Genomic DNA, 25,058 nt, shown 5'->3' on the forward strand with positions numbered 1-25,058 from the left:
CATTGCTACACAAAAGTCAAAGCAGGCTCATTTTGGCAAAGGAAAGTAATACTCACCAAGTACTTTGCTAATCACTTGCTCACTGTTATCCAAGACTTAAGAGAAGGCACATTACAACCCTAAAAATAGTCTGCTCAGCCTTGGAAAGCCCTAGCCAGGGTCAGGGCAGTTAAGGATTTATTCCAAAACTGCTAAAGAGACAACCAGTCCTTGGAGTGTATCACAAGAGGTACTCTGATGAAAGGAAAAATAAAACAAATAAATTAAGAGAGAAAAGCAAAGCAACTATTCTCCAGCAGAACAGAACCCAGAAGAAAATTAATCTTTCAAAATAATTTATATTTACATCAGTATACGGGGGGGGGGGGGGGGGAAAATCATGAACCTTCACTATTAGAGCAGTACACTCAGCCCCAGACTGAAGAGAAGCAAGAATTGAGAGTTATGCCTTCCAGCTGAAAACCTTAAGGCTGTTTAAAGAGTGGGGCTGCCATACTCTACAGGGACTTCCATCCAGCCTGACAGAATCCTCGCTTTGGATAATTAAAAAAAGTATAAAAAAAGATTATTGCTACTCTGCCAAGGAAATAAGACATCTACAGGAGAGAAAGAAAGTGCATTCCAAGTCTTCTCTAAAAAAAAAAAAAAACCCACCACCAAAACAAAACCAAACCCACAAGCTTATCAGCCCCTACGGGCTATAGACACCCAAGTACTAAAGGTGTACAAAGAAGAATCTCTAGCAATTCCTCCTTCATTCTAGCTTTCTTCCTGCAGCAATTCCTTTTCTTTCCTGTCAAGGCACTTTCTATATTCTTATGCAGGGAAACACTTCCAGTTTTCCATCCCAACAAACAGAACAGTCCCACAAATACACAACATTCAGAAGGAATTTTAATTAACAAAATGGTCCAGGAAAGGGGAGGGAGAACCCAAAAAAACAGGCCATTGCATTTGGAAGGTTGCATGTCAGTCACTAGGTATGCCTGCAAGCCCATGCACAGGAAACCATTTGGACCTTTGTCAGTGCAGAACTAGTCTCAGCTCCCAGAACCACTTCTCTACTCCTTCCTTTTATAAGCTAAATATTATATACATATATAAAAAAAATACAAACTTGGGTTTGTTATAAAGTGGCTTCTCTCTCTCCTCCTCCTATGCTTGCTTGGCACATGAACGCATGCAAAGCTAGTAGGCTCCGAGGGCTGCACGAACAGCAGGTTTTGGCAACAAAAAAATAAACACAGCTAAAATAGATAAGCAAGATTAAAAGCCACTGAATTGAAAACCATATATTTTTCCAATTGTATAGAATTAGAACTACAGCTACTACTTAAAACTGTAAGAGTCTGTCATCCTCTCTCCCAACTCATGTCAAAGTTCATAGCAGCATAACACGAGATTCCTCAAGAAACATCAAGCCAGTGTTCTCTGCTTCAGGAGTGAGTTCACAGGTCAAAGTTTAGTCCGTCCGAAGGATCATGGGAGGATGCTCACTGTCTTCGTCCAATCTAAGTGAGTTGGTTTCATCTTCCAGGCAAACTCCACCCACAGCACCCAGGTCATCCGTATAGGCTGGAGAGAAAGGAACAAGTAGTCGGGGGATCAGCAGCACAAACTGAGGCTTGGATCCAAAGTGAATGATTAGTGCTAAGTACCAGACATGACTTGCAACAGTTTCACTGCCACCCTATGTTTGCTTTTATCATGACCGTGTTTCTCCAAGCCAAGAGCACCTTGTGATCAAAATTAAACTACTCTGCATGTGCGCAACACGTACTTGTGCTTTGGGCAGGCTGATGTTTTTCTTAATGTCCACCCATGCATTACAGCTGCAACTGCAGTACTGATGCTACACATGCAGACTGTCCTTCCTCTGCAGTTGAAGCACTGACCCAAGTGCCATACAAAGATGGTAGAAGTTCCACTCGGGAGAGCTGCAGCATTAATCAAATTCTCATCCTCTCAATTTAACAGAGCAGCAAATCAGGCTAAAAGGTCACTGTTCCCATAAAGGAACAATAGGAGCACTTATCAACCTTATAAAAAAAAAAAAAAGGGCGGGGGGGCTATAATTCAGATGCTTTGCACGAGGTCTGAATGCAGAACTCCCGTATGAAGTAATTGTGTTGGGGCATCTCAAGAACCATTTGGCAAGTACTGCAACTATTGCTACAGTAATCAACCACAGTTCGAGACAAAGTTCTACTCAGAAAGTAGCAAAGATGAGAGATCCAGCCACAGGAGGCTACTGTACATCGCAAGCGCTCTTTTGCTACCGCTCACCAATGCTCCACATCACACCCACAGTTATGAAAAGCTCAGTGTTGAAGTAGACGAGCTCACGCAGCCATCTAGAATGAAGCAATACGCAGAGGTGCTCTCTGCCCCATTTCCAGCCTTCTCCTTACCATGCCTTGTGGGTGAGGAAGGCACATATGTACCTTTAGTCACAGCAGCACTGTACGTCTGCGCTACCAATGGCCGGTCGTGGGACGCAGACTCTAGAATTTCGTTGGCTGGCTCCATACTGCCATCGAGCCTACCAAGCAGAGAGACATTAGCTGGAGAGCTGATCTGCCTGGGCATAATACAGCTTTAGTGGACAGCTATGGAAGAACATCCCATTAGACGTGCAAGAATAATACATATACACATGCAACAGGAGGAACTTGGTCCCTCCATTCCAGAGGACTGTCAAGATGGCATCTGACAACACTTCATATTTAATACTGAAGACACATCAGCAACATGCTTGCCCCTGACATGGCATCAGAATCTAAATCCCAGTAGCTGATGCTATGAAAAAAACAAGACTCAAAACAAGACTGCATAATTAAAAAAACCCATAATGATTCCTATCAGCAATATCGCAGATTGTCTCTTGACCCCTGTCCACAACAGAAGCGATTGCTTCATACACATACACTAGAAAACCCTCTAGCAACGGTATTAGAGCATTTCAGAGATTAAGAACTTGAGAAAGGCTTCCCTCTGAGACTTCACTTCATCTACAAGTGAAATCAGAGGTTATACCTTAAAATGTTCAGATAAAGGTATGATTTTTGGCCAGTATTATAGACTGGCCAAAGCTGCAAGCCTGAATTATCATTGTGAGTTATTTGCTTTAATTGTATGACTATCTTGTAGTAATCCGACTATGTCACCCTAGCTTTTCCTGCCAAACCTTATTAAAAAATAACAATGCCTTGTCATATTTTTCCTTAAGTGTTCTACAGTACTGCTGCAGGACATCAGTTGGCTGGACCATATGCAAGGAAATTTAATAAGGACATTGGTAGAGAGAGAATACAGAAAGTTTCATAGGCCAGATTCCCCTGTGTGAGGTCAGAGTAACATCTCTTTCTCATCTCTGTAACCGCTTAATTTATTGATGAAGAGGACGGTGTCAGACGTTTCAAGTTCTTGTTTAAGTAACTCAACTCAAACTGCTAAGTAAGAGGAAACAGGATCATACAGCTAACAGCGATTGATCCTTCACTGCAATCGGACAGTGTTAAGTTTCTGCTAGTAAAGCGGTGCTTAGTGTAGTAGATACTAGGAAGGAAGGCACAGGGGGATTCTGAAGTTACTCATTGATGTCAGAGGTCTGGAAAAAGATTATTTTAAAGAAATGAGCTGTCTAAATTAAACTTTTGCAGAACAGAACTAAGTTTAAGAACAAAATGGATTTTGTGAAAAACTAAAATACAACAGTCCTCAGCTAATATGGACTTACTTGTGCTGCTTCATTAGTGTGCACTCTCCTCCTTCTTGGGGGTCTAGGTTGTACATGTAGAGATATCCATCAGCAGCTCCCACCAATAAACGAGGGATCTTCTGGATTCTAGAAAGGTTTAGGGGAGAGCAGCAGATTAAGAACTTAAGGTTTGCATCAGCACACTCTCCTCCCCTCCCATGATTTTAAGCCATTATTTTCCACACTCTTGCTTCTACACAGGGAAAGTTGTTAAATTAGAGCATGTAGGAAAGAACTGTGCATAAAAAAAAGTAAGGCATAACCACATTTTGGGGCTAATGGGATGCCACAGGAATCAAGCAACTTATGTATAACACAGTAAAACAGATTCAGAAGTTACCATCCTGTTATCAAGCTTTGTGTAACTCCAGAGACAAATATTCTAACGGGAAGCATTTACTTATTTCAGAAATGTTACAAGGCTTAATTATTGCTTAAAGGGTGCTTTGACATCAGAGGAATGAGAGTACAGACATGAAGTCAATTTAGCATAAAAACTATAAAACCCCCACAAAATAAGTTTACTACCACTCAGCTTACTGCTTTGGTAGCTGTGCCAAATGGGACCTGCCTTTGGTGAAGACAGAATAAAGATTAGATTTAGTCCTCAAAATCAACTTTAATGAATGCTATGCTGTTTTAGAGACAAGAATAATATGAACTTGCTTTCAAAGACTTCTTTAATGGTTAGTCTGGAATGCCTAATTTTGCAATTCACTAACACAACATACAGTATCACTCCCCCTAGCACTAATGGAAGCAAATGCTGTAAGCCCACGGGTCTGTTCTCAACATTCTTCTTTCAAAATTAAAAGACATCTTTAAACAACATGTAGAAATAGTCTATAGTCATCCAAATGTTATGCCTTTCCCTCCTCCCCTCACAGGACTGTGAGGTGTTAGCTCTAACACATTCCTCAAACTGGAAGAGGCTTTGAAGTGATTACAGGTGATCCATCGCTCTGTGTACTACCCACTCTGCGGGAGATGAGGTTATGTTCTACAGTGTCGGCCTCTCCATAGCCCAACACTGCAACCCAGCAGGGTGGTGAATGCAGGCACAATTTCTTTACTCACGTGGCAAGTGCACAGATGTTTTTGTGCCCACAGAACGGCAGGCGGACTGTAGCAAAGGCTCTACCCTGGTTGAACATTTCTGTTACTTGAGAGGGCAGATAGCTTGTTGAGGCCATCAGCACTTTTCCAAAGTAACCTGTCCAGGTTGTAGGCTCTTCCTGAGGTCTACAAGTCAGAAGAAAAAAAGTGACCGGCGTTGCCTTCACATTAGAGAGAAAGGTGTGTAAACACTTTGAAACATCTTTCGTTTTTAAAGATATTAAGCAGCTATTGTTTCTCTTCAGAAACAACTAACACCCTTGAGAACTCTAATGCACTCCATTTATGCTACAGGGCACAATGTATCCTACAATACCCTCAGCCTGTTATTTAAGCATGTTTGATTGTAAACTGATACTTCTGCTTATAAAACTGCATTTCATAAGGTTCATTACACAAGAGCAAGATCTACTGGAAAGTGCTACACTTCAAGATTTTATTCATCTGTTTATCACTAAGCAAATCATTGTTTCCAACAACTTCCACAGAAACGTAAGAAAGACTGTGCTCTCAAATCGTAAATAGGAACATTTTACAACTTGGTGCCTTTTAAAGCCCTATAGGCTGCTGGAAGGCATTGCCAAGATAGCTCTTCCCGTATAGGTGTCAGAAGACATGAAATACAAATGTAACTGAAAAATATTAGAACTGCTCCACATTCCTCTGCCAAGGATGGCCAATTTATCTTCGGTAGAAATACCTTTTCTATTCACTGGGAGAACGGTACACAGCTCAGCTACGGTTGCTGATTCATAAGTGACTTCTTATGCCCTTTACTTTACAGAAGTGTTCAAAAGAAGCCTGTCCACACTTTGGAGAACTCATCCTGTTGAGTATAACCAATTTTAAAGACTTTTCCTTGAAAAAAATCTAAGGCACCTCTGAAACCTACTTTTCTTTCACAGTCTCAAGTTTGAAGATATGCACCGTCTCTGTGTTACTGGATGCAGACAGAAACATGCCATCCATGCTAAAAGCCAATGAACAGATGCTCACACACCTAGGGGGGAAAAAAAAGAAAGGAAAAACAATGAAGCAGTATTTTTGACATTCTATTACTGTACCAATCAGTGTAAGAAGAAAGCTAATGTTAACTAACTCATGGGAATTGACTTAAATGAGAATATTACTTCTCCATTTTGGTAGGTAGGAGTCTTTCTGCACATTCACCACTAAGGAGCTCCATAACGTTCACATGAGGTGTACTATGAGAGCTGGGAAGAATGGCGGCTGCATGGTAGACTCACCTGCTCTTCTTCTCCTGCCAGTGATCGCAGGTGACTTGCAATTAAGCCAAAGTATTTGGCTTAATTAATAATTAAGCAGATTTCTCCATCACCACTGCTTTGCAAATAAGAAAAAAGTATTTCCATAATAAGCATTCCAAATTCTCTGATACCTTCTTAAAGCACTTCAAGAGCAAGATCCCCATTAATGATGTTCAGCTCTGATGTATACCAGATATAGGGGTCAATTAGCAACAATCTGAACTCAGTCTTACCTCTGCGTAAAGTACAGTAGAACTACAGAGTTACTACTGCCACAAATCATAGTACCATTTCACAATGGCTATCAATGATCACAGCACCAGAAGCATTTAGACGAGAGCAAGAATATTAGATGTACTGCCTCCAATTGCCGTAAGAATACAATATATCTTACAAAAGGTGACCCACTTTAAACAAGTTCCCTCACCAATAAATTTTTAAAAGGCAAGAGGGAGCACAATTCTGACAGGCTTGATTTGTAGAATACTCAAGTCCAAAGGAGTGAAATTGGAAGACATTCAAGCTGAAACCGTTATAAGCATACAGGCAAGGATGAATGAAGATGAAAATACGCAAAAATCAGGATGCCAGCTCAATTGCAGAACATACTGGAGATCTACTGTAAAGAATACGCTTCAGATAATTAGCCCAGTTGAACTTTACCTCTTCACTCCCCTTCGGAATTCAAAGAGTTTCTGTCCCTCTGGAATGGAAAACACTCTTATTACTGTCCCCTGTCATGGGAAAAAAAAAAAAATTCATTTCAAGTTTGTTCATTGTGTATGAGCTCTAGTGAGCAGAGTACAACTACAAGCAGCACACCATTTTCCTGTTAACTTATTGCCATTGATGCACACCACATACTAGCATGAAATATTTATGGAGCTTGTTTGTAGGATGCGTTTGAAGAATAGAGAAACAAGAGGTGGGAGCTACTAATGTAGAGAACAAGCTATGCATGAAGAACAGCCCTTCTTATATTTGATCATGAAAATGACCATGTTAGACAAGTACCACAAGCACAGTCACCTGGATGTCTTTGTGCCTTTATCAGATGCAATCAGTTACACCTTTATATTCTAAGCTTATTACTCAAAGAGCAGAGGCTTTAATTTATACAATTTAGATGGGCAATTTGTCATCATGTGCCAAAGACTGGCAAGACACTTCTCTCTATTCTGACTTTAACTATCTTGTTTTCATTAGCAAGACAGAATCAAACCAAGACAACTAATTTCTAATAAGTATCCTGCACTAAAGGGAGAAATGCTTAGAGGACTGCCCTGATTACAGCCAGATTAAAATGTGTTTATTTAAAATAACCTTACTATCCAACATTTCACAGCATGGAAATTGTGCCAAATATCATTAACAGTTCTTAACTTAGATTTGCCATTATAACTGTAAGCCTTCTTTTCTGGCAATTGCACATGGAATTGTGCATGCTTAAACTTACTTAAAATGCTTAGAAACAAATTTCATTTTTATCACCATCAGCAAGTCAATAAAAAGCCACCTTACCTTTTCTGATGCAGTGGCAAGTTTAGTACCACTTGCATCAAATGCCAAAGCAGCCAAGGGACTATCATGAGCTGGGATCATATTAGCAGCTCTCTGTAGGAGTGAATCAATAAAATACAACCTTAGTACAATACAGGTTAAAAGCTACATGTTTGCAGCTTAAAACTGCATATTTAAGAGCATTCAAGACAAATATAGGTCTTACTTTATGGACAACAGCTTCAATATTTATTTCAGTAACTGCTAGGTTAAAGTACATAATTTTATCACCGATGCATGTGCATAGAGAGTACAGGCAGTAGAAGGATACTTAAAAGACAATTCAAATAAAAATTACTTTGCTCCACTGATTTTCCCAATTCTACTCATCAAATCTAATATTAGCGCCTGTACTTTCTTTGCCAATGTTCTGTGAAGCCCAGCTATAAGAGATTCTGCAAACTGATGTAGAGGAACGTAACCGAGCATCTAGTAATTCCTCTCTGAGCAAGTTAAATCATTTCTAAGAACTGCATCTTTGGAAGTGGAAGTAGCAGTCACAAAGATCCTTACCAGATTGATGGTGTCAAAAACTTGTACTTCGCCAATAGTTGCACTTCCTGGATAGGCCAGGTAGCAGTTATCATTGTTTATTGATAAAGCACACAACCCTAGAAGGGATGCAGAAACAGAATTAGGAAGAGGCAAATTCCAATACTTGTGCAGCAAAACTTTCTGATTCTGCATTTGGATATTACAAAGATAACTCAAGTTATCCTCACAAGGTATCACAGAAACAGAACAAGGATGAGAAATCTGAGCCAACCTGCAACATATTCAACTATTTAACTTATGTTAAAAGTTTAATATAAAGCTGAAAAGGAAGAATACCAATAGAGCTACAATAACTGATTAAGCAGTAGAATTTCCCATGTCTGCCATGACTCCTAAACCATTAACTTGACAAAGCCTTTAACTACACCAAGTGCTGGCAAAGTCCAGTTTGTATCCCTACCACTTCTTTCTAACTTTTCAACACATCCAATCTAGAAGACTAAAATACTGGGAAGCTGCAGTTTAAGGCAGAGTGTGCTATTTATTCTCAAAAACCTTATCTGGATGAAACAGACCTTAAGATGACACTCATGCATTTAATGGTTAATTTTATTTGAAAGTGGAGTTAACAACGCTACAGGTCCCTGCAGGAAACAGCATTTGTGTCATTCGTTGACACAGAATGCACTTTTCAGAGCTATGCTAGCTTCTAACAACATACTTACCTGCAGGATTGGGAGGTGTCTCCCTGATTGTATGTAATACCTTCATGTCTCGTATGTTGTGAATATAAAGAGACTCTTCCAGACATACTATCAGCCTCTAGACATGGGAAAGAGGACAAAATGCTGATATCAAACTGGAGTTTATATTAATTTATCAATCCTAATAAAATTGTATCCAAAAATGCAGTAGGAGCCTTCCAATAGAGAAAAAGTTGTACCCACCTGATGGGAAGAAATAAGAGTCTGATAGAAGATACACAAGATACACCTCTTGACAAGGCTTCAACAGCGCAATACTACACTCGGTCACTTGAACTGACCAGTGCGCTTGACTTCTCTCAACCATGCTAGTGCAAATTGATTTAAATGAAAATGATTTACATTACTAGTTTAAGTCAGCAAGCCAGAAACCTTAATTTAAAGCTATTTAATTCTCATTCTGTACCTGCCCTTATGTATTTAATTCTTATTCTGTACCTGCCCTTATGTATTTCCCTGCCCCCTGCCCGCCCCCTCCCAAGAGGCCAATTCACATGTGGAAATAACTTCCTGCTTTGGCCAAACAGAAAAAAACATACAAGACTTTTCTTAACCATTTACAGAGCCTATTACTTATAATCATTTGTGAGGGGCTTTTTTTTTTTTTTTAAACTTTGATTAAGTTCTTCAACATCTCATTTACACGTTTGTAGATGACATCTGGATGACTAACAAGATGTCACTCATTTAATGCTATCTCACTATGCCAGAAAACAAATTAGCCACTCTTTCTCTTACGATTTTAAACAGTAATCCCATCCTCCCACACCTGATTTTTGGGGGTGGGGATGGACTCTAAGATTTTCTCCTTCAGATGCCATTCTCTCTACTTTGAATGAGCTGGTTGAAGACAGAGAAACCTGTATTTGCAGAAGAGCCTACTAATGATTTAGTAATACAGCAAACTATGGTTTCAGGTTCTTAACTCAAAAACCTGACCAGTTTAGTGATTTTTTTTTTTTAATTTTTATTTTTTTAAAAGAATTCAGCAAACTGTATTTAAAAACATGAGAAGTGAATAGATAACAACTTTAAGTTTAGGCCTGAACAGAAATTGTCAGTTTTATATACTTTCACATTTATGATCACAGGAGGGACCTCAGGAGGTCTCTAGTCCAACCTCTTACTCAAAGCATGCCCAGCTTACTCAGGGCATTTTCCTAAGTAAATACATAAACCAAAAATACTTAACCAAGTATGAGTACTGAGATGCCATACAGAAGCTACAGTTGGAAAAAGTACAAGTTCATTTTAAATAGCAATTATGTCACCAAAGGAAGAGACATCAATCAGCAGAGGAAGTGCCAGAATAAGATCCACAACCCCTTCCCGTGTTTCCACCTAGTCAAAATTACTACTCACCTGTCTATTGAGTTTGACAGCCAAGATGGTGTTGGAGTAACTGTAGTTGCAAATCTCTGTCCCCTTCTTAAAATGACAAACTTTCAGCTTGCGTGGAGCTTTAAGGCTAACTATGGCCACCAGACTACTGGAGAACAGCCTCTCCACAATGCACACATCTTCTGTGTCAGCTGAGAAATCACAATAACGAGGGAAAAATACAGAGGGAGATTTCAGGGAAGAATGATGCACATCAAGAGGAAATACTGTCTAAGGAAATACAGTCTACCACCACAAACATTCTGCCACAACAGCTCAGAGTCAAGGTGGGATGCAGGACAGGTTTTTAAAGCAGAAAATGTACACAGTAAATGCTGATTTACAAACATTCCTCCCCACCCCGAGGTGTCATGCAAGTTTATGCTTTAGAACAGAGCGTCTACCTCCCCCTGCCCAAGATCCAACAGAAAAAAATCCCAGAGATATAAAAAAAAAATAGCAAACTGCCAAATTCCAGATTCTTACAGTCTTCTCTTATCTCTGCAGAAATCTAGGAAAGCAAAGGTGTTTTGGGGTTTCTGTATGTGTTTTTTTTTTTGTTTTGTTTTTAAAGCTATACTATGCATGGAAGGGTTTTTGGTGACCAAAACCCCTGGAGTTTCTGCACACCTCTCCATGAAGAAAGAAAGGTTACTGTACTCAAAGAAGCTAGTAAACTCATTTGTTGTAAGACTGCTTCAGTCACTGATTAGTGGGTGGTTTTTTTTTTTTTTTTTTTTTTTTTTTTTTAAGTTCACACATACCATCTTTTACCTGACAGTCCCTAAAAACAATTTGTGCAGGAATCAGAATGTATGCATAGCCATAAAAATATTACTTTTGACACACGTGCTACTATGGAAGCACGGGAGGCAAAGGAGGAACAGAAGTCACCATTCAAAGTGTGGGGAAGACAGCAGGAAGGAGAAGAGTCCAGGATCTCTGGCAAAGAAGCATTTTCAGAGCATTTGATTATAGTACAGTATTGGACCAAGCTGGTAGGAGTCCAAGTCCCACCACCAGTTACACTGGCATGTATGCTTCCTCCTCCAATCCCCCAAAGCTCCCCTCCAAAATGTCCCCACAGACATAGCGGACGTAGTTTTCACAGCAGGAGAAAGCTGGAAAGAGTTTTACAGCTCTCTGCAGCTCTCCCACAGCTACTGGCTGTATCTGCCCTTCCGTTACAGAACTGAATCAAGACAAGCAGCTCAAGCCTTTGGCCTTGATCCACTGAAACAACCAAACTTTTCAGAAGTCAGTATCTGGATTAGCTCAACGCTTAACACATTCCAAACCATAAAAGTATTAGTAAAAAAAGCTTGTTTCTGAAGGCTTCTGTTTTGGCCTAGAGACACATTAAATAATTGGCAGTGTTCTCATCACCAATGACAGAAATTCCCTGAAAAAAGTTCTGTCCAACATTCTCAGCATATGACAATGTCATCACTGTGTGACATGTCTGCTTTGAAAGTGCTTTTTCTGGGCAGTTGTTTAAAGAAAAAGAACAGAAAATATTTAATGCTCTACATTCTTTTGAGAGAAATAGCCTCCTTATGGAAAAGGAGCAGGTTTATACTAAGCACTTTCAGCACTCTCTGCAACATAATCGACTTCTATCTAAATCTCATATTTAATATGGTACTTTTCCAGAGAAGACAAGACAGCTCACAGAGGTTTTGAAAATTCAATTTCCTCACTTCTGCAACAAGGATAATGCATTTTAGCAATGACTTTGTCTTCAAGGAATTGTTCTCCATTTTCCTGATGCCACACCCAACACATGAAAAAAAATACAAAAATCTGCTTCAAGAAATTATGCATAGACTTTCAAATGCAAAGGTCCATGTTCCTTGAACCACATGAGGAACATAAAAGATTCTCACATATTTTACAGTACAGGTTATCAGCCTTCCATCCCGGAGTCCTTCATAATAATGACATCCTTTTGCAAGAGTCAGAAGACCAGCACACAGAGACCCAGAAAACACAGTCTGACTGCTCCCAGGCAAGCACGGCTTCTTTCCCCATGCAGGGGCAATTATGTTAAGACACAGCTTCTGGGATTTGTAACTCTCCCAGGCAGGCAGAAGAACTGGTATTTCAGAGGAGGAACACCAGCAGAGATTCACACGGAAAGAGTGCTGTCCTGTGCTGCACTGATGGGAAGCGTAGGCAGCAGGGAAGGCATGCAGGGAAGAGCACTATCAAGAACTAAGCAGTCACAGACAGAAGAAAAAAACTTTTAACAAGGAAAACGCTTAAAAGGTATAGACAATCCTTCAGTCTCACCGTAAAAAGACTTACTATAATACAGACTGTTACCTTTAGAGAAAGGCTTTGTGACAGCCTTTTAATTAAATTCACTTGAAAAAAATAACAGGATGCACCTCTGTTCCTTTGTCTTCCCCTAACAGGAAGAAGTGATAAAATCTCTTCACAGCTGCCAAGTCATGTATGCTTCCTAACAAGCAACCATTCAAGTGGAGTACCAGGCTATACTGCACATCCTACATCCAACCGACCTGAATTAATTTTACATTTAGAAGCACTAGTTAAGTTCTATAGCAATGCTGTTAATCAGTTTTTTGTCTATTTGTATTTCCTCTTTTACACTACACAAGTGAGCATTACCAGAAACTCATATTCAAAATACAGTAAGAACAAGAACAACTGCAAAATGATTTAAGTATCAGCAGTGAGGGGAGAACAAGCAAATACATAACAAGATTACTGTTTCATAAACACAAGCATGTAGCATCACAGACAAGAACTGGTTAGAACCAGCTAGATTTTGATCAGCCATGCTTTTATTCCATTTTTAATCCAAGAACATGAAGCATGTTCTAAGCATTCATCAAGCTTTAAAGCACCCTCCAATATAATACTTATTTTTACAGGGGAATCAACTGAGCAGGGAGTTAGGCGATTTGTAGAGTCACAGTAGAAGTCAGTGATGGGAGCAAGCAAAGAAACTTCCCATTCTTTTCAGTTGTTCTCTCAAACACAGGACAGCTAGGGCATATTCTGTGGTTTACTTCAGACACCTACACAAGAACTGGCAGATCAATCTTACAGAAGAGAGGGAAGGGTCCTTAAAAGTGCTCACTCAAAACAACACAAAGTCTTTAGACCCACTGAAACTGAATTGGGAGGCAGGAGGCACTTTTCCTCGTGGAAAGGAAGTAGCCAATAAATAGGAAGCCCTCCACCCCCCATATCAAGTTTTAAACAGGCATGTTTGGACTGAAAATTATTTAACTGTGTACAAAAAATAAAGATCTTGAATATTTAGGTCTGCTGCAGACATTATACGCCCTATGAGCAGAGGTCAAGATAGGCTGGCTTACACAGGTCAAACCATCAAATTTTCTACTAAATGTTACCTCACATTCTGTGCTCTGTATTTATGGACTTAACACTCATGGAACAAAGCTTACAATATCAAAGAGGTTAAGCCAATACAGGCGTCCCAGAACAGTTTGAAGACAAGACTGGAATCAGCAGGTCTAACTTCTAATCCCAGCTGCTTTATCAGTTTATTGCAAGATTTTGAGCAAGGCACTTTATCCAATCTGTACTTCTTCCTTCAAGGACTACCTAGAAGCAGTGCTGCAAAGTTCAATTCAGTCTCTCTCAGTATGTTTATTCACTGTCTCGTGTAACAGGAGTCATCTTCACCGAGTCTCCTGGGGTGATATCAGGCCAGATACTGTAAGTGCCTAACATACTACAGAGGTCAGGTACCTAAACTCAACGGCATAAAATGCAATTCAAGCCACCGATTAACCAGTACAACCAGACCATGACTCAAACAGGCAGATGTAGCTGCAACACAATTTAACCTGACCACAGGTGCCTAATTTGAACCTCACAATTACTTCTCTCCATAGACTGTATACAGAATCCGGCTGTCACCACAGATCTGAATCACACACCATTTTCAAACTTAAGATGCCACAGGGTCAGGTCACTTAGGGAATGGAGTCTGAAGACAACTCTGTTGTGTAGCATGGTACACCGGGATCCTACTATACATGCTGACATCATAGCTATCAGTACCGTCTGTTCACATGGAGTTTACAAGAAAGCAAGCATACTCATGCATAGCATTCATAGTTTACTTATTAGCACCTCAAAAAAGGGAAGTCTGTGAACTGCTGGCAAAACAGGGGATACCACTTCTCCCCCAAGCCTCCCTCCATTTCACCTCATATCCTACTCAACTGTGATCCGTATTGAGAAGTTACAGGAATTTGGATTATTCACCCTTTTGGATGAGTAAACCTGCAGCTATCATGCTAAAAAAAATATTTTTCTAACAGCAAATATTAGGATTAAAGAAAAATATAATCAAGGCTTTGTTTTCTTATTATAAGGGTATATTAGTGGTTGCCTTCCCCAATAGCCAGTATAAAGACCCAAAAGACACTCTCTCACACCAGTAACTTCTCTTTTTTTATGCCCAGCTGCTACATAACCTGGCTATTGGACATAAAATTAGAAAAGCAAAGCGTTCTCCTCATAGCTATTACCAAATTTCACAACATACCAGCTAAATTTAAATACAGAACACTGATATATAGTTTTTACCCTGCCAGCAATCAATTGTTTTGTATTTGTGTGATACTTCATCATACACTTAAGGTTCCTCTTATGTCAATTGCAAACAACCTGTGAAAAAATGAAACAGGTCTTACTCTTCCCAAATTAAGCCAACTTGAAGGGATAAAAAAAGAAAAAAGAAAAGATACTCACTGCATTCATAGATCTGTTCTAATTTGTCCACAGAAGAAAGAGAGAAGAATTTGTAGCCCGATTTGCTGCCCACTGCAAGGGATCTGAAAGAGAAACAAGCCAGTCAGGAACATAAACTAAATCCGCTGTGATTACCCTGGGACAGATTCTTACCCTATTCCAAAACTCCAGTTGGGTTACCTCGGTAGAAAAGCAATAAAAAGCTTGACCAAAAAAGCCACGATAGACACAGATAGCTTCCTCAACTCTGAAAAGGCCAAATAGCTTCAGAATTACCCCAGGTAGGGAATCCTGCTTCACCTTTTATGAAACGAGAGTTCACAGCTGAATGTAAGCTTACTGCCCAATTCATACTGGTGATTTCTCCACACAGACTAAAAGCTTTAGTGTGGAGGAAAGATGACTTGAATAATGTAAAGCAAACTAATTACATCATTGCCTCATCATTAGAGGTGACCTCCAAGACCTTTTAAAATGGGCTGTCTAGGGATTTTTTTCTCTTTATACTGTAACCTTCCCCAACCACCCCAAAAGAGCTTTCATATTAAAAAAAACAAACCAAAACACAGAATTAAAGACTGCCAACTCTAGTTTCCTCTGGTTTTATTTGATGATATTCTAGCACCTCCAAAGAACATTGTTAGGTCTCAGTCTTACAAATACTCATGCTGAATCTTTCATCAGAAGCACCCTCTTAAAAATGCTAGTCAATGATGTTAAACAGATTTTAACAATAGTAGAATATTAAAAAACTGACTACAAACCCTTCTCTCCTCCATTACTCAATTTTCACACTTAGCTCACAGACCATTTAATTGCTTTTCCAGTCAAAGACAGGTCTTAAAATTTAAGCTAGAAAAACCTTTAGGCTTGTCTTGCAGGTCTTCACACATCAAGGCAGCAGACAATGGCACATTCTTATTTTCTCCTGCCCATGCGGAGGATCATTTTATGCCACACAAAAAGAAAATTAGCAGTCAATACAGTTGTGCAGAAGTGTATTAGTATGCTTATAGTTCATATACCTCTTACTGTCGGGACACATGGATACAAAGTAATTAAATTCCAGTAAAATGTATTTCGATATGCCAAACTGTGGCAAGTCATTCAATACAAGGCTCAAACCCAACCCTGCCAGTCAGCCTGCCAAAGTGCCCTTCCGAACTCAGCAAGATGGTTCTCTATAATTCAGATGCACTAACAATTAGTTCTGCATTTAGAATACAATACAGATTCCTAGATTTCTTGCTCTTTCGGTATTTTCCTCTCATGGCTCCAAAGTGAGCCCTTTTTAAACTTCAAGGTACCCAGAAGATTAAAAATTGTTCCTTAAATGGCTTGCCCTCTGAAATTAAGATTTAAGTTATAAAATCAACTTCTGTATAATGGTATGACCTTCTCTTCTAGAAAAAAAAATACAACTGGTACAGTCTGGTTAAGAAATTATATTTGAGAAGGTTTAAACCTTCAAATTAAAATATGCACCATCCAGGCAAGAGAAGTAAGCCTCCCCAGATTCAATAACCAAGATATTAAAAAAAGCACATTAGGCTTAGAGACAGAGAAGCAACTATAAACCAAAATTTTGTTGCTGCTCCTCTAAGTCACCTTAGAAATAGTGAATTTAATTTCACTACAGACAAAATCGGTATGTTCAGCAGACTATATCTGATTAGTCGCCACAGACGCTTCAGTGTTTCTCCTCAACTACTTTTGAACAAGTCAGTGAAAGTCCAAATTATGTGGAAAAAAATATGAAACTGTAATTTGGGAAAAAACGTAACGAGTTAGCTTTTCTTAGATCATCTACTGCTTCCCTCAAAAGAAAGTTTAACAAAGAATGACATTAAAACTGTCACTTCACAAAGGTAAATAAGCACTCAACTGAGTTAAAAATAAATGGTCACAAGACTCCTTGCAATATAAACGATCTATAAAAGACATAGGATGATTTCCTCACAGAGAATTCCACATAGCAGCTATTTGTGAGTGTATCGCCAGGCAGAATTGATTCCTGCATTGTACTTACAGCTTTAACTACAGAATATTGTTGTCTCACTGGTTCACTGACAGTGTCACTGAAACCAGTAAGCAAGACCATTTTTCTTGCCCTACCAACTACCCATACCTCATTTAAATAAGCTTTAGACAATGGTGAAAGCGAGTTGTATACATGATAAAAATCATCAGACTGAGCAGAAGTCAAAATGAAGAAGCACAGAACGGACCTTTCCATCCATGGCAATTGCTTTTTGTTATTTCTTTCAGGATCAAGGTGATGAAGTCACAAATCATTTGTTTACACAGAACAGCTCGAGTCAGTATAATTAAACCCATTTCAGTATACAAGCATAACTGCAAAACAACCCATTTTTCTTCTAGAACAGCATTCTTGGTTTAGGAGGGTTTGGGTTTGTTTGGTTGTTTTTTTTTTTTTTTAATGTAATCTCCAATAGTTTCATAAGGAGTAATTTGAAAAAGGCTTTTTATATGTAATAAGAGAACTCACTAGGCTGAGTTATACCAGCATAATCATAGGGATCTAAATCCCCCATCTTCCCCTGCACTGATATTACACTTAAGCCCTTAAGACACCTGAGAGCTATCTAAATGACCAAGTCCCACAAAACAAGTATCTAGCCAAAGTTAGCTCACCTCCAAAAAAATGTGCAACCATATGGGGAAGAAATATGATCAATAAGCCATTCAGCTATTGCTCAAGTAGACAGTGGCCAACAACAAGCTACTGTAGTTTATCAGAAGCCCCTTTTACAACATGGTTGTTATGCTTTATTATCACCAATTTTCAGAAGCTGATGAGAGACTGAAATGGAAAATAAAATCAATATCCAAAAAAATTGCCTTTTCTCTTCTAACATTATGCTACACACAGGTGGTTTTTTAGCTGTATTATGTGTAGCCTCTATTACACACCTTAGATTGTAGACTTTGAGCTATTTCATCATCAAGGTTGTCTACTCAGTCTAAAATTACCAATATAGCCACGATTTATGAAACTGTTTACCCCCTTTTTTCAAAGATAATACTGTACTCTGATGCAAGACTACATAAATCTTGAGAGTATTTTCAAGAGCGCCTGTCATAAATAATTAAAACTAACCTCATCAAGCGAACAGTGTTATGAGATGTTTCTCACACTCGTTTCAAGATGCTGACATTCACTGTAAGTGCACTCACCTAGAGTGGGAAATCAGCCGGTTCAATCTCTCTGGCTCTTTAGAAACAAGTTTTTTCAGATGGGTTAGAATCGTACAGGTTTTCTTTTGCTGCTTTAATATACATACAGAAGGAAGAAAACCAGTTTTTCCCTTTCCATATCACAGAAGACCTTAACTATTAATCAGAAATAGTCTACATTAATCAGAAAGATCCTCCTAAGGGCAGCTCTCAGATTAAAATCAATTGCAGCTGCAGTATAAACATGACTCCAGAAGTCATTACTATTTTAAATAACTGGTTAATTAAACCTACTTTCATTATGATACAGTCTCATTATACTAACGCTCCACCTCATTTCAAAACTAATGTAAACTTCCAAAGACAAAATGTTTTGTGAACAAAGACTTATGATGAAGAGGGGGAAAAATAATAATAATAAAAAAAGAAAAATCAATGAAATGACATAAGAAAAAAATCACTAAGGAAACTTAATTCACTTTATTTCCCCCTCCCAAATGTCTGCTGAAAGCAAAATCGTAACATCTTACAGACACGTCTTAAAAGAAAGGTCAAAAATATCATTATTTTGGACAAGAGCTAAATACAGAAACTCATACATTCAACAGATTTATCAGCAACACTCTGACAACCTACAGGAGATTTTCCCATTGTTCTTATATTAAAAGAAAACCAACACAAACTTAAATCTGCTACAGCAAAAGGAGACCACACTTGCTTATCATGTAACATGCAGCAACAGGCTGGGACAACAGAAAGGTCATAATCCAAGAAAACATTGCTACTCTTGGGCCAAATTCCCATCCAAATTGTCACGCACTGAGGAACGGTTCCTCTAGTCCAGATTCATCAGGCAAGCCCACCCCAGCTGCTATCTCCACTGCAACAACAGCAAGTAACACGACATACGATTGCTTCTCTCGGCTATCTTCCCTCAGCACAAGAACTACGTGATCACTCCTTCCTTCCTTTTTTTTTTTGTTTAGCTTTAAAGCCTCCTTGGAATAAAGAGCTCTCCTGTCCTCAAGGATCATGGGGGAATGACACCTAAACCCAGGAGAGACAAAGGCAGAGGAGCGAATGCTCAGCACCAAACCCTTGTTCCTCTCGCCACAAGCAGTTTACTACAGACATCCAAGCATCACATGGTAAGGGAATTATAATACAACTTCTGCAACATGAAGCATGCTATACAACTGTAGAACTATAAGCATTTGCTCAGAACATAGAAGCAAACTGATTTATTTGGGCAAAGGGCAGAATTAAATCAGGAAGATCGCATATATGGACAGATACCTGCCTCATGTAACTCCACACATAAATGAAAGCTGAGACTAAAGAAGACCTTGCAAATAAGGCACACTCCAGTGTCTTCACTAGAAATCCAGACGCAAGGCTTTGTTTTGTCCTTTTATCAGGAGTCTGTTTTCAAAACTACAGCAACTATTTTGTTTCCAAGTGCTGTTGCTTGAGTACTTATTTTTAAAAAGGCATCTAAGACTTCTCTACAGTCTGTCGACTTGCATTATTTCACAAGTTCGTTCTTTGGGTGGGTTTTGGTTTGTTGGGGTTTTTTTTTCTTTTTTTTTTTTTTGTAAATCGAATCTGAAGACCATAGAACTTAAAAATTAAGTTTTCCAAAGGCATTTCTCTGGGAATATTTGTGTAACAATTTAAAGACTGAAAGTTTTACCTATTTTATAGGTACACGTAAACTTTGAGATCTTGAAGTTATGCTTTGGGTAAAATGTTACATATGTCTATTATATTCCGCATTTACCTTATGGGTTTTAAAGCTTGTATGAGATTGTGAGGCAAGTTTAATTTTTCATAAATGTATTCATGGTCAGTTTTAGTAGTTCTCCCAGGTAATACAAACAGCACTCAGGTTTAAGTGGTACTTCTTACCAAATATATATCATTAAAGATTTGTAATTACTAAAACAAAACTAGCACCGAGGTCACCTACAAGCTTCTACTGCACGGTTTTGCTAGAATACCTGAATTCTGATCGGTTACTTCACTTTTATCTGCAAGTTGGAGCTTCTGCCTCCCAATCAGAGAATGCCAGTCATGCTGAGTTGTGCAATGATTGATTCACTAGGGAAAAGGGCTAGGTCCAAAACAAGCACGCTAACACCTTCTGAAAATGACCTTCCCCATGTTTTTACTTAATGAAAACATATTGTATCAAAGGGAACCCACAAACCAACTGCTTCTGCCACATTAGAGGCAGAGTGTTTTCAGGCAGAGTTCCAGTCCCAGCCAATAATTCAAAACTCTCATGTAAATAAAGCTTAGGGTAATATGGAATAAAGAGGCAAGACAACACTTGCAATAACGTAGATACTATTCCAAGAGACACTGTCACTACATACAGCACCCATGAACATTAAAAAAGTTAAGTCTGTGGGGAAAATAAAAACAACCCTAAAAGCAATATAGAGGGTATCTCTTCAGTCACCAGGGACTGCAACAACTGGGAAAAGCAACAGAAACTTTTATGTTGACAACATTCTTCTACCTACCAGCTATCCAACTTCCCATGACTAAAAGCCACCATGAAGCTCACCCCCTTCCTACAGAAGACAATAATTAATTACCCAGCCTTCATAAAGCCTAGGAAAAGTTAGCTTAATACCTATTTTTACCAGCAACAAGTACCATCTCTTCCTGATACAAGGCAATTGTCTCTGCTGTCTAGGTAAGCAAGACACATTTGAGCATGAGTGGAACTGGCACCTTGTTAAGTTGAAGGTAAAAGCTTTAAATGTAGTAACAACAATGCACCCATGTCATTTATTTTCCAGTTTTGTCTGTCAGCAATTTTCTAATTACTGAAGCACACCTTAAAACATGATGCGAGCTCTACTAACTGGGAAGACGTAAACAAAGCTTGTCTTTCATATGCTGGCTGAAAGAACATGCATTTGTTTACCTTGCCTGTCTGGAAAACTACTCCAGTTACTTGTAATATAAGTTGAAAATAAGCAAGCTTTCTGAGAGCCAGCATGGGAAAGCATAGTTCATTCCTAGTAAGTTCTTTTCAGCTCTTCTCAGCCAGTAAGTGGTGATGATCTAGGTATCTAGAATAGTATACTAATAAGCCCAGAGGGCTGACTTCTTGTTTCTCTATTCAAGCAAGAAATTAAGAAAGATCACAGGTGGGGGGAAAAAAAAAAAAGGGGTGGGGAGAATCAAATAAACTTTAGTATAAGGAACTTACACAACCACCAAATTCTACTCAGTTTAAGAACCAGAATGCAACTTGGCTATTTGGGTCACTTACCACATCAGACAAGTGTTTTAGTAAGAAGCTGCTTGCAAAGATGTCTGCAAGACTTACTTGTTTTATACTTACCACTTTTCTTGGAGAGATTTCTTTTGAGACACTATTAGAAAGAAGGGATACTTACTCCACATCATCCAACCATCTCATTTGTCTCAAAGTAAGCGGCCTTTTATATTATTCTTATAATTTTGAGACAAAAAAATAGCAACAGGAGCCTTTTTCTATTTATGTAATTTCTGTAATGGCTATCTGCAAATGCAAAAATATGCCAAGATGACAAGAAAGACTTTGTATCCCAATACTCTGAATTACAAAGACATATGGGCCAGGCCTGGATCACGTAAAAAGATAAATTGAATCATCACCAAAATTCTCTTGTCAGTTAATCTAAAGTCTATATAAATATATATATACATATTTATTTTTTCAATCTACCCACGCAGTGGGCACTAGAATGCTGATGACCAAAAGAATAGGCTACAGCACAGAAACTGAAGAACAGTTTTGTGTATCTACAAAAACAAAATGGGAAAAGTAGCAGAGTAGCATACACAGTTGAGGATTAGTAAGGAAGAATCATTAGCCACTTGTCCCTTTTTCCCCCCATAAACTCAAAAGTGTAAAAGGAATCACACTTTACTCTTCCTTGAAGAAAGATTTTAAGGTGTACAAGCCAAAGACCACCTAGATAAATTTCTACTACATTTGCCTTCTTTTTACTTGTCTCGGGTTTGCTCTCAAGTCAAGCCTGCAGCTCTCTCATTCAGAACAAATGTTTTTTGTTGGAACTCTGTGATCTTTTAAATATACACAGCTCTCCACAAAGCTAAGGTGCAACTGAAAATAGGCAGTTGCTTTAGGGAAGGAGAAATAGTAAAGCTTTTAGATCACCAAGTTGGACGGCACAGTTTAACTTAAAAACTTATATAATGACCTATATAAACTGCAAAAGAAAGAGGTGACAGGTTCCTAGTTGTTATAATGTTATGACTTGTTTTATCTAGTAACAGGTAAAAAATGGATGGTATCTGAGCAAAACATGGGCATGTTTTATATGCACAATGACAGAATGAGCTCTGTATGGTACTCGATGAAAAAACATGAAAAGTAGTTGCAAAAGCCTTTGGCTCGAATCAACATATGGATAATGATTTACTTACAAATACATAGAAGACTATTGCTCCCCCCCATCATTCAGAAAGTTATTTAAAGTTTCTTGTCTCAAGTATATCCAGTTCCACTTGTTCACCTCTTCACCCCTCAAAAAACCTACAAAAGCAAACAGAGTATTTCCTTCTGCGAAGTAACCCTTCTCCTCAATCTTGGCAGTCACCATAAATAATCTTCTCGCCTTCACAATTCCCATATGCTACAGTACAAGCTAAAGACAGTCAAAGATCTCTCTTGTGACAAGGTATTGTCGCTTGTAAAGCAAACAAATAAGCTTTTAAAAAAAGAAACCACCACCACCACACACGTGGACTACACGCTGTGATGCCAACCTGAGATCATTTCCTCTTACTCACTTCCTAAAACAAAACTCCTCCTTTCTCAAGTACAAGTTCTTTCGGTTATTGCCCCTCAGTTTCATCTCTTAGGTTTTTAAGACTGTCAAATCCTTCTTTAAAGGATCTTTAGTGCTCCAATTCCAACTATTAGGGATTTCTTAAATTCTAAAATATTGCTTTTTAATACCCCATATAAAAAATAATATGCCTTAATTAATCTGAATATGCTGCAACAGTTAAATAATTTGCAAGCTGTGCAGCATGAACTATCTGACCCTTCCTAGAACTGAAACACAAGTGCAATTTCAAGGACATGAGAAAGGCCTCTTTTTTTCAAAATCGAAAGAAGCATGGGGTCATAAAAATACCTTTAAGCCTAAGACACACTGCTTCAACAGAGACAGGAAGTGAAAAAAGCTGTATGAAAAGATAGCCACAACGAGCTTTTGGATGAAGTCTCTGCACCTCCTGGAAGACTTGGGTCTTCACGTTAACTCAGTCTCTCCTAAAGGCTGGATATCATCGAGAAGCAGAAACAGCCCGCCCTCCCCCTTTCCCAAAACAAGAGCGAGCAATGCCTCGCAAGCACAAGAACGAAAAGCTCCCCAGGGCCAGAACCTAGGGGAGGGAGGAGGCAACGTGCTGCAACCGCAGCTCAAGCAGCCCATTAGCCCTGCGCGTCCCTCGGACAGCGGCCTCGCACCCGGCAGCTCCGCACACAAGCCGGCGGAGGGGGGGGGGGGGGGTCGTTCCCGCCCCTCCTCGCTGCAGGGACGAGGGGGACCCCGGCCCCACTCTGTGGCAGCGAGGGCAGAGCCTGCAGCGGGGCTCCCGGCCATGGGAAGGGGTGGCACCAGAGAAGGGGGGGACCCCGCCACGCCCCCCCCGCCCAGGCCTCCTCAGCGTCCCCCGGCCGCAGCGCCCGGGCCCCCCGCTCAGGCCGGGCTCCCCCTCAGGCCGGGCGCCGCCCCCTTACGTGTTGTCCTGGTTGAAGTTGGCGAAGAGCAGATGGCCGCTGCCGGCGTCGCCGCTCTGACTGGCCAAGTTCATGGCGGGACAGGCCTCGCCACCCCCGTCCGGCGGGGGGGAGGGGGGGAACGCCTCCAGGAGCAGGCAGCGCACCTCAGCCCCGGCAGCCCCGGCGGCCCCGGCCCCCGCCGCGTACCCGCGGCCTCCTCATCCCCGCCGGCCCCTTGTTTACGCTGCGGGCGGCGGAGCGGCCCCGCGCCTGCGCTGCGCCGCCCCCGCCCCGCCGCCCGCCCCCCTCCCGGCCACCGTACTGCCGCCGCGCGCGCACCCGCCCTGCGGGGCGGGAGGGTTGGCGCATGCGCGCGGGGGGCGGCGCCGAACTTGGTTGGGAAAAGGGCGGGGGACGCGGGGGGCCGCAGCGGCGTTCTAAAGCTAAGCAGGGCCCGCGGGGGTCGGCGGCTTGGATGGGAGACTCTAAGCCTAGGCGGCGGCGGTCCCCAATTCAGGCGCGTCGCCGCTGTCCCCAGCTTTGACCGCGGCGGCCGCGTTGCTGTCACGGTCCCCGCAGACGCTGCAGGGTCACGGTCCCCGCCCGCCGGCGCCTCTGCAGTTCTGCTTCGTACCACGGGAGGTCCCCAAGGCTCAGCAGATGGGACAGCGGGGGACAGCAGGCTCTGCTCCCGGGCACGGGCTGTCCTAGGGAGCTGACACCTGAGTGCAATGGCCTTGTGGCCGGGGGTGCATCGGCTTTTGGGGACCCCCAGCTCGCAGGACAGCTGGGCGCGGGCAGGAGACAATTTCAGAGCAAGGGGAAGTCACATGCTGCCAGATCCAGGGAGAGCAGCTTGTCAGGAGATAATATAAATTGCAGGCAAAAAAAGGCAACTGAACTGGGAATGTCTGGAAACTGGATCAAAATCAAGGGCTTGGTCCTGAACAGAGTTAATCTCAGGGAAATGAGCCGCGCTGGGAGCACAGGGTGCTGGGGCT

At 40.6% G+C, this 25,058-nt stretch overlaps 1 protein-coding gene across 5 annotated transcripts; it reads right to left on the reverse strand.

The window, feature by feature from the left end:
• Positions 1-872: 872 nt before the first annotated feature.
• WIPI2 (WD repeat domain, phosphoinositide interacting 2) lies at positions 873-24,159 on the reverse strand. 5 transcript variants are annotated; one of them, XM_075718600.1, is made up of 12 exons: positions 24,076-24,159; positions 15,102-15,184; positions 10,326-10,495; positions 8,925-9,021; positions 8,218-8,315; positions 7,666-7,758; positions 6,808-6,878; positions 5,769-5,876; positions 4,838-5,002; positions 3,740-3,847; positions 2,445-2,542; positions 873-1,575 (listed from the first exon to the last, which is right to left on the reverse strand). In XM_075718600.1, the coding sequence occupies exons 1-12, from the start codon at positions 24,147-24,149 to the stop codon at positions 1,463-1,465; spliced, it is 1,278 nt and encodes a 425-aa protein (XP_075574715.1). In that variant the 5' UTR covers positions 24,150-24,159; the 3' UTR covers positions 873-1,462. The 5 variants fall into 5 exon arrangements, with proteins under 5 accessions (XP_075574715.1, XP_075574714.1, XP_075574717.1 ...); XM_075718599.1 differs by having other exon boundaries at positions 2,412-2,542; XM_075718602.1 differs by lacking the exon at positions 15,102-15,184 and having other exon boundaries at positions 24,076-24,122.
• Positions 24,160-25,058: the final 899 nt, after the last annotated feature.

This window comes from Pelecanus crispus, chromosome 11 (assembly GCF_030463565.1).
Source record: "Pelecanus crispus isolate bPelCri1 chromosome 11, bPelCri1.pri, whole genome shotgun sequence".
NCBI classification, from domain to species: Eukaryota; Metazoa; Chordata; class Aves; order Pelecaniformes; family Pelecanidae; genus Pelecanus; species Pelecanus crispus.

Coding starts and splice junctions, on each gene's coding strand:
- WIPI2 (XM_075718599.1), bottom strand. CDS start 24,149: ATGAACTTGGCCAGTCAGAGCGGCGACGCCGGCAGCGGCCATCTGCTC. Junction 15,185..24,075: donor AACTTCAACCAGGACAACAC/GTAAGGGGGCGG, acceptor TTTCTCTTTCAG/ATCCCTTGCAGTGGGCAGCA. Junction 5,877..6,807: donor TTCCGAAGGGGAGTGAAGAG/GTAAAGTTCAAC, acceptor TTTCCCCCCTAG/GTGTGTGAGCATCTGTTCAT.